Source organism: Rutilus rutilus (assembly GCF_951802725.1).
Source record: "Rutilus rutilus genome assembly, chromosome: 24".
Lineage (NCBI taxonomy): Eukaryota > Metazoa > Chordata > Actinopteri > Cypriniformes > Leuciscidae > Rutilus > Rutilus rutilus.
The window spans coordinates 29,989,746-30,000,517 of record NC_140228.1 but is presented as its reverse complement, the minus strand read 5'-3'; the positions used below and the strand labels follow the sequence as shown (position 1 = coordinate 30,000,517).

The following is a 10,772-nucleotide window of genomic DNA, read 5'->3' as shown; positions in this document are numbered from 1 at the left end:
TGATGGTACGGCTACAGGATCGCCTGTGGACCCTTTAAAGCCACACAGAAACACAGCCTTCAGCCCTTAACCTCAGTCATCTGTGGACTATATCTGGAGCTAATACATGTCTGAGTGTTAGTTGATGTCTGTGGCGTACAGCACATCATGTCTCTCGCGTCTGCATGTGTGTTGGTGAATCGCAGTGCCTGGATTGGAGCTTTCGTTCGTCCGTTCGTCGGTGTCGTCTCGGTCTTTGCATGAGGATGGAAACCCGGTCTCATGTCGGAGTGTGTTTGTGTGTCTTTAGGCCAGTTTAACCCCAATCCGACTCAGTGTGTTTGTCAAGTGTGTTCTGTGTCAGTGTCGTCGTCTCGATGGAAGAACGAATCCATTATACCTGAGAGAATGTAAATATTCATATCACGTTCTGCCTGAGGAAACGGTGTCTCAATAAATCGGCCTTTTCTGAACCGGTCACGTGTGTGTGTTTCTGATTGAGTTTTACTGCTGTGTGATAATGCTGACAGTGTTCCATGAGGATTAAAGCAGTGAGAGGAGAGCGTTCGGCTGCTCAGACGCCAACATCATTTCCACAGCACGACGGCTTTTATAAACGCGTGGTGTGCGTTCTACACACTATCTAAGATCACACCTGTGCGTTCTACACACTATCTAAGATCACACCTGTGCGTTCTACACACTAAGATCACACCTGTGCGTTCTACACACTATCTAAGACCACACCTGTGCGTTCTACACACTAAGATCACACCTGTGCGTTCTACACACTAAGATCACACCTGTGCGTTCTACACACTAAGATCACACCTGTGCGTTCTACACACTTAAGATCACACCTGTGCGTTCTACACCTGTGCGTTCTACACCTGTGCGTTCTACACACTATCTAAGTTTACACCTGTGCGTTCTACACCTGTGCGTTCTACACACTATCTAAGATCACACCTGTGCGTTCTACACACTATCTAAGATCACACCTGTGCGTTCTACACACTATCTAAGATCACACCTGTGCGTTCTACACACTATCTAAGATCACACCTGTGCGTTCTACACCTGTGCGTTCTACACACTATCTAAGATCACACCTGTGCGTTCTACACACTAAGATCACACCTGTGCGTTCTACACACTATCTAAGATCACACCTGTGCGTTCTACACACTATCTAAGATCACACCTGTGCGTTCTACACACTATCTAAGATCACACCTGTGCGTTCTACACACTAAGATCACACCTGTGCGTTCTACACACTATCTAAGATCACACCTGTGCGTTCTACACACTAAGATCACACCTGTGCGTTCTACACACTAAGATCACACCTGTGCGTTCTACACACTAAGATCACACCTGTGCGTTCTACACACTATCTAAGATCACACCTGTGCGTTCTACACACTAAGATCACACCTGTGCGTTCTACACACTATCTAAGATCACACCTGTGCGTTCTACACACTAAGATCACACCTGTGCGTTCTACACACTATCTAAGATCACACCTGTGCGTTCTACACCTGTGCGTTCTACACCTGTGCATTCTACACACTATCTAAGATCACACCTGTGCGTTCTACACACTAAGATCACACCTGTGCGTTCTACACACTAAGATCACACCTGTGCGTTCTACACACTATCTAAGATCACACCTGTGCGTTCTACACACTAAGATCACACCTGTGCGTTCTACACACTATCTAAGATCACACCTGTGCGTTCTACACACTAAGATCACACCTGTGCGTTCTACACACTATCTAAGATCACACCTGTGCGTTCTACACCTGTGCGTTCTACACACTATCTAAGATCACACCTGTGCGTTCTACACACTAAGATCACACCTGTGCGTTCTACACACTAAGATCACACCTGTGCGTTCTACACACTATCTAAGATCACACCTGTGCGTTCTACACACTAAGATCACACCTGTGCGTTCTACACACTATCTAAGATCACACCTGTGCGTTCTACACACTAAGATCACACCTGTGCGTTCTACACACTAAGATCACACCTGTGCGTTCTACACACTAAGATCACACCTGTGCGTTCTACACACTATCTAAGATCACACCTGTGCGTTCTACACCTGTGCGTTCTACACACTAAGATCACACCTGTGCGTTCTACACACTATCTAAGATCACACCTGTGCGTTCTACACACTAAGATCACACCTGTGCGTTCTACACACTATCTAAGATCACACCTGTGCGTTCTACACACTAAGATCACACCTGTGCGTTCTACACACTATCTAAGATCACACCTGTGCGTTCTACACCTGTGCGTTCTACACCTGTGCATTCTACACACTATCTAAGATCACACCTGTGCGTTCTACACACTAAGATCACACCTGTGCGTTCTACACACTAAGATCACACCTGTGCGTTCTACACACTATCTAAGATCACACCTGTGCGTTCTACACACTAAGATCACACCTGTGCGTTCTACACACTATCTAAGATCACACCTGTGCGTTCTACACCTGTGCGTTCTACACACTATCTAAGATCACACCTGTGCGTTCTACACACTAAGATCACACCTGTGCGTTCTACACACTAAGATCACACCTGTGCGTTCTACACACTATCTAAGATCACACCTGTGCGTTCTACACACTATCTAAGATCACACCTGTGCGTTCTACACACTATCTAAGATCACACCTGTGCGTTCTACACACTATCTAAGATCACACCTGTGCGTTCTACACACTAAGATCACACCTGTGCGTTCTACACACTATCTAAGATCACACCTGTGCGTTCTACACACTAAGATCACACCTGTGCGTTCTACACACTATCTAAGATCACACCTGTGCGTTCTACACACTAAGATCACACCTGTGCGTTCTACACACTATCTAAGATCACACCTGTGCGTTCTACACCTGTGCGTTCTACACCTGTGCATTCTACACACTATCTAAGATCACACCTGTGCGTTCTACACACTAAGATCACACCTGTGCGTTCTACACACTAAGATCACACCTGTGCGTTCTACACACTATCTAAGATCACACCTGTGCGTTCTACACACTAAGATCACACCTGTGCGTTCTACACACTATCTAAGATCACACCTGTGCGTTCTACACCTATGCGTTCTACACACTATCTAAGATCACACCTGTGCGTTCTACACACTAAGATCACACCTGTGCGTTCTACACACTAAGATCACACCTGTGCGTTCTACACACTATCTAAGATCACACCTGTGCGTTCTACACACTATCTAAGATCACACCTGTGCGTTCTACACACTAAGATCACACCTGTGCGTTCTACACACTATCTAAGATCACACCTGTGCGTTCTACACACTAAGATCACACCTGTGCGTTCTACACACTATCTAAGATCACACCTGTGCGTTCTACACCTGTGCGTTCTACACCTGTGCATTCTACACACTATCTAAGATCACACCTGTGCGTTCTACACACTAAGATCACACCTGTGCGTTCTACACACTAAGATCACACCTGTGCGTTCTACACACTATCTAAGATCACACCTGTGCGTTCTACACACTAAGATCACACCTGTGCGTTCTACACACTATCTAAGATCACACCTGTGCGTTCTACACACTAAGATCACACCTGTGCGTTCTACACACTATCTAAGATCACACCTGTGCGTTCTACACCTGTGCGTTCTACACACTATCTAAGATCACACCTGTGCGTTCTACACACTAAGATCACACCTGTGCGTTCTACACACTATCTAAGATCACACCTGTGCGTTCTACACACTATCTAAGATCACACCTGTGCGTTCTACACACTAAGATCACACCTGTGCGTTCTACACACTATCTAAGATCACACCTGTGCGTTCTACACACTAAGATCACACCTGTGCGTTCTACACACTATCTAAGATCACACCTGTGCGTTCTACACACTATCTAAGATCACACCTGTGCGTTCTACACACTATCTAAGATCACACCTGTGCGTTCTACACACTATCTAAGATCACACCTGTGCGTTCTACACACTATCTAAGATCACACCTGTGCGTTCTACACACTATCTAAGATCACACCTGTGCGTTCTACACACTAAGATCACACCTGTGCGTTCTACACACTAAGATCACACCTGTGCGTTCTACACACTATCTAAGATCACACCTGTGCGTTCTACACACTAAGATCACACCTGTGCGTTCTACACACTAAGATCACACCTGTGCGTTCTACACACTATCTAAGATCACACCTGTGCGTTCTACACACTATCTAAGATCACACCTGTGCGTTCTACACACTATCTAAGATCACACCTGTGCGTTCTACACACTATCTAAGATCACACCTGTGCGTTCTACACACTATCTAAGTGACAACTGGAGATTCACCCGCTGTAAAACGCAGAAGACTTCGGAGCGGCTGCAGAAAGAGAGACTGACACCGGCCCATGCGGACATAAGGATAATATCGGAAGGGCATTAAATGTAGTCACGCAATGCTGATGTTGTTAACATTAACAATTTGAGAACAAAGTATAATTTGCACAGTTTGACATGATATGATAAGCGATCGTTAGATTTAATCAGCATTTCCCTTACTTGTTCAGGACATTTTCCAGTGAAAATTCTTATATTGGTCATACTTGAATCTGTGATTGCGAACGCCAGGATCCACACCGACTGACAGCAACATTCTCCTCATAACATCGGATTCATCCGCACTGTGCCGAGCCGAGCCACAACCACGTACAGCTGATCACTCCTCCAGTAACTGCAATTGCAGATTTCGAACAGGGATGGAGACAAAGAGGAAAAACTGCGGACTGCAGCTTTAAGGTTTCATGAAAAAGGTGTTTTGTGCAAAGGTCTCTCTCTCTCTCTCTCTCTTATAGTGACGCGCATGAGCGCAGCTTTATCCTCTATGAACGAGGGTCACACACTGTTATGTGATATTTCCCACCATCCTTCAGTGCTGAGTCGAGTGGGCGAGGGACTGACCGGTCAGTGCGTCACATGATCGTTCGCTGTGAGAGAGTGTTTGAGGGGTTATTCACACACACACACACACACACACACACACACACACACACACACACACACACACACACACACACACAGAGCTAGTGAAGCTTGTTTACGCCACGTCATCGCAACTTTATTTCACAATTGTGAGTCGCAATTACCTTTTTTCTTTATATCTTCCTTGGCAGAAGCAAGCTTCCATAGTTGTGTGTTAGGTACTACACACACACACACACAGTGCCATCTAGTACATGCAAACAAAATATCTACAAAACCTTTTTTCTAACACATCCCAGTCCTTGAATCCAACATACACACACACACACACACATTTTTGTTTGGCCGATCCGAGCCAATCAGAAGTGTGGGTGTGGCTTAGGCTTACAGCGCATCATCCTCCGCCCACTTTTACAAAACTCTTGGTTTTGTGGTTGGAAGTATTTTCACATTCATTTTCCCATTAAAAATATTGAGAGTTCAAAACCTTGAACCAAACCAATCAGAGATGAAGATTAATATCTGATAATCAGTAAAAGGCTGTGAACGTTTATGTCTTTCTGAATTAAACTGAATGAAGCAGGACAACATAGATTGCCAGTCGTGGTCATTTTCTCATGAAGTAACTTCCCTTTTGTGAGTATATTACCATATTGTGTTTACGTTTCAACATGAGATGAGTGTGTTTAGCACATTAAAGCGACTCGACATGTGTGAAAGGTGTAGCAAACGTCTCAAAGAGAGGGAACTTTATTACAGCAGCTCATCTGACACTGAACGGGTTGACTGATGGTTGCTGGTGTGTGGACGACTGTAGGAAACAGAGCCATTCCTGAAGAAAACACTCCGCTTCGTCACAGGTTCATCCACTGAGGACACGTCACAGCTGTCCTGAACATCTCTTCAGTCACGAGTTCATGAGATTTAAACAACACAACCTCTTACAAACATCCCTCCTTTGCATAGTTAAAACTTCAAGCATATGAAAAATAAAACATTAACAATGAAACCACGACTACAGAAAAACAACACTTTCCAAACAGATCTTGAAATACACCAGGACCTATTAATGATGGCCAGTTTTCCAGTCAATAATAGGGAGAAAAGTGAGAAATAATGCAATTTATGCACTGAAAATATGTTCAGGTGAAAAGACCAACCGGTGGTCATTCTCGGAAACATGTGAGTGTGTCCATAACGTCGGCATTCCTGTTCTGTTCACGGTCACAACATCAAGAATATTAACCAGCCGGCATTCAAAATATTAATCATAAGTATGCAAAATGTGCAACTTTACAGTCAGTTTGCTTTTTTCCACATATGCTCTGTCAAATAACTCACGTTGAATTAATATTAAGTACATTTTAAATAAAAACCACACTGACATTTCACTTCTAGGGTTCTGGAAATAGACTCCAAATTTGATATACTTGATATACTTATGTGGGTGAATCTTACCTAGAACATGTCTGGGTCGTAATTCACCCCCCAAAAATTAAGAAATTATATTTGAAAATGGGGGAAATTTGCATTGACATTTTTGATAATTAACCACATTTCCCCAAATTATTATTAACCCTCTAGTGCTCTTGTGGCCGTCAATTTTAGTATTTTATTTTTAAGTCTAAAAAAAATATTTAATCTGAGGTTGATACCTCAAAAAATGAGCTTTCAGGAAGAGTTTGTTTGGGCGCAGTACCAAACGCTTCCACTGGAGGAAACTCATCTCCCATTCGTTTCTAATGAGCTCATTTTTGACCACAAAGTTTGACTATTTTTTCCGGGACCATTTAACCTTTTCCAATCGTGTCCATGATGTTTTTGTGAGTTCACACAGCAAGTGCCAAAATTCTAAAAAAACTTGATTAAAATTGATCTGTCAAAAATGAGCGAACAGCAGCAGAGTGTTAATGCGCTTACCTGTCATCAACAAATAAAAGATCCTAAATTGTCCTAAAAATAGGCTTCGTTTATTCATGCAAACTATCATTTCTTGTTTTTAATTCTATTTAATTTAACTGAGGTTTTTAAATGTGAGAGTTTTCAAGAGAGTCATCTGTCGGCATGTAAAATAACTACTGGAAAATATAGAAAGCTTGATCAGTGAAAGAAATCGGGCACTGGATATTACAAATATTGTTGGCTCCAAAAAAATGGCTTTTGTTCTTCTCTTGTAAGTCGCTTTGAATAAAAGTCTCTCGTAAATGCATGAATGTAATGTTAAAGTACGGTGTGGTGTTATCCGTGTTCATGCTAAGGAAGAGGCTAGAATGTTTTCATCCCTCCAGATAACACTATAAACGTCAGCTATATTTCTCACTGGGGGTCAAGCCTTCTGGGTCTTCTGCACAGGTTTCAGTGATAATAAGGAATCAGCAGAGGGCCAGAGAACGAACTCTAACGAAAGGAGACGTTTAACCTGAAACGAGCCTTAGCCCGTCCACAGAAACAGGGCATTATGGGGGAGGTGAACCAGAACAGATGTGAACAGATGTGAGCATGGCTTCAATTTCACATTTCTGCCCGTTAAAGAGTTTCTTGACCCATGAAAGCGTGTGGATTGGAGTAAAGCAACAGCTCAAATGCATGATGTGGATCTGAATGTCTACAGTACGAAACTCCCTGCTTTTGGGGTTCTTGAGTACGGTTGGGCGTCGGGATGGTTCGGGAGCACCTGTTCTCCTGAAGGTCAAGGGTCGCTTCCAGACACGAGTTCTCGCGCGCGCACTCGCAAACACACCTGAAACTCCCACTATCTTCTGCGCTCCCCATCCTGACAGGTTCCTCAAACCTCTGTCGGGTAGAGAAGTCCACTTCTTCTTCATCCCATCAGGACTCTGTTCTCTTTGTTGCCCCTCCGATCAGACGACGCTACTGGGGACGGGCAAGAAAGAGGCGTCCTGAAAACAAGCAAACGAAAGGAAGAGTGTGTGTGTGTGTCTCCTCACTGCGAGGGTTGTGTGTGGCTCTTCTTCTCGGCGCCGCTGAACACCTGCTCGTACGAGGGCGGCGGCTGGTTACAGTAGGACGGCGGCGGAGGGAAGGAGCTCATCACGTGCGTTGCCGGGGTCGGCCCGGGGTAGGCGGGGGCCAGGGGCGTCGTCATGGCGACACAGGGGTCAACGTAGCCTTGCATGCCCGGCTGCTGAGAGACTGTTGGAGAAACATGGATTGAGTTAACGTCAAGGTTTACTAGCGCTATAAAATGTCAGCATCTGCCACTGGAAGAGTGGAAACTGTCTCTGATATAAAGCTGCCGTCACACTGAGGGACTAAACATACTAAAAGTTGCTCTCATACTGTGTGGTAATTCAATCTAATTTATGTTGCACACGTTTACATACTCCTTATAAAACTGTTCAACTGAAGTTCGAAACCTAACATGATTCAGTTTGCTACATTTCTACAGAAAATGAATTAAATGCTATGGATGGAGAGACTCAAGAAGAAGTGACAACATGTAGACAACATTTCTGAATGGTTAGTTGATGAATTTATGTATCTTATGTGTAGTTGTCTTCTAGTCATTGATTAGCATATTCTAACTAAAGTTAGAAAAGTTAAATCATAATCAACCAGCCCTTTAATGCATTATGTTTCCTTCTGGAGCATCATGTTTTAATAGTTGTGTTTGAGTCCCTCAATCGTCCTCAGTGTGAAAAGATGGATCTCAAAATCATACAGTCACTGCTGGAAAGAGTTCAAATATGAAAAAGATGCTGGAAAACTGAAGATTTTTCGAGACCTGGAGATTTTTTTCTGAAGAACATTGTGCAGTTTAACTGCTCAGGGCAAACAAGGGACTCAAGAACAGCCATCACAGAACACAAACACAGCCATGGATCATCCAGGTAACCACACAGTATTAAGAATCAAGGGTACATAATTATTATTTTATTTTTTGTCTTGTGGACTAAATGTAAACATATTTTATGTAAAACATCTTATTCAGGACAGTAGTAAGTAAAACAACATGCATGTTGTATGATCCCTCTTATTTTTTTAATTATTCACATTTTCACAGATTCTGCAAGGGGTTCACAAACTTTAAAGCAGCACTGTATTTAATTGCTTTTTTTCCAGAACCTTCACTCTCTCTGTTCCTCTCTGGTGAAACGATCTGCCAACCTCTTCCAGCTCTGCTGAAACCATCAAAACATTCAAGAAGCAGCACTTCTGCAAGCACTTACATTATCAGTGAATGCGCAAACTCCTGTTTATGTACCTGACATGAAAACTATGAATATTGTTGACAGCTCCGTCAGATATGAATGAGCTGAAGGGAATGCAGAAGTGCAGAGGAGGGAAACATCAGAGCTGAACCACATCAATCCTGTGTGCTGTAAAAGAGTTAAAGTGCTGTAGGCTGATGAATAATTGTGGTGTTTTATGAAGCCTACCTATTTTTTTTAGAGCTGTATTTGTTTCCGAATGCAAGATATCCTTCAGATTTACTGCAAGAAACTGGACGTCTAGCAGTTGTATTGATTTAGCTTCAGTCTCATTGATGCATGTCAAGCTTCGTTTGCTTAAACTGGAGCGCAAGCGACCCTTTTTATTTAGTTTTTCCATTTAACTAGATAAAGCAGAGAGTGCTTTTCCTTTTTCATGTTCATTTGTCCTTTGAAAAATAAAAGCCTTAGCAATAAAACCCAAGGAATTGCAGCCTTATTCAGGTTTTCAATTCATTTTTCCACTCGAGTAGCAAATATAATGACTGTTCATTTTCCCTCAGAACAGATACAAACTTATTAAAGTCATTCAAAAGTGACCTATTTTCCTAATATGTGTTTTAGTGGTTAGGAAAACAGTTTATCATGAAACTATGAACATTGCCAATTGTAAAGCATTGTTTTATTCTCAGTCTATATAATCAGTTCTCTGCACATTTTTCTGATCATTTTGACTCATTCCTCAATGTGTAAAGATGAATGTGAAACACATTTCATAATAAAAGTCTTGTAGGACTGTGTGCAGCACTGCATTTAAATGTTTAACATGCTCAAGTATTAGTATTACACATGCTGCATGAATCTGGAGTGACAGATCATTTATCATCTCTCTGTATCAAATATTATCAAAGTATTGTCAAAGATGGCGCCGGTGTGTGTGGCTTGCCGTCTGCCCTCTATGCTACTGACAATGCTTTATTGACTGTTGTTTTTATGTTGCCACTAATTGATCGCTTATGATCGCCTACAACTTATAGACATTTATCATTCCATGCCAAAGCCTTTTGGGAGCCTTTTGCGATCTAAACAACTATGAGTTTTACTCACCACCGCTTCAGGAAGGAGACGCGGGAGGAGACCCGGAAGGAGATGTGGGAGGAGACGCGGGAGGAGATGCAGGAGGAGACGCGGGAGGAGACGTGGAAGGAGACGCAGGAGGTGACGCGGGAGGAGATGTGGGAGAAGACGTGGGAGGAGACGTGGAAACGCAGGAGGAGACGCGGGAGGAGACGCGGGAGGAGACGTGGGAGGTGACGCGGGAGGAGATGTGGGAGGAGACGCGGGAGGAGACACGGAAGGAGATGTGGGAGGAGACGCGGGAGGAGATGCAGGAGGAGACGCGGGAGGAGACGTGGAAGGAGACGCAGGAGGAGACGCGGGAGGAGACGTGGGAGGTGATGCGGGAGGAGATGTGGGAGGAGACGCGGGAGGAGACATGGAAGGAGATGTGGGAGGAGACGCGGGAGGAGATGCAGGAGGAGACGCGGGAGGAGACGCGGGA

General features: G+C 43.7%; 2 protein-coding genes across 2 annotated transcripts in view; one reads left to right on the top strand and one right to left on the bottom strand.

Moving 5' to 3' along the window:
* lancl2 (LanC lantibiotic synthetase component C-like 2 (bacterial)) overlaps positions 1–457 on the top strand; it is a 37,451-nt gene extending 36,994 nt beyond the window's left edge. Inside the window, exon 10 of the mRNA XM_084398891.1 lies at positions 1–457. This exon is cut by the window's left edge and continues 135 nt beyond it. The gene's annotated coding sequence lies outside the window, so the exon portion shown is untranslated.
* Positions 458–5,753: 5,296 nt separating this feature from the next.
* The window catches only part of vopp1b (VOPP1 WW domain binding protein b), a 39,207-nt gene continuing 34,188 nt past the window's right edge, over positions 5,754–10,772 (bottom strand). The window contains exon 5 of the mRNA XM_084398690.1: positions 5,754–8,192. Coding sequence (XP_084254816.1) covers positions 7,984–8,192 — 209 coding nt within the window. The 3' untranslated portion in view covers positions 5,754–7,983. The remainder of the gene's footprint in view (positions 8,193–10,772) is intronic.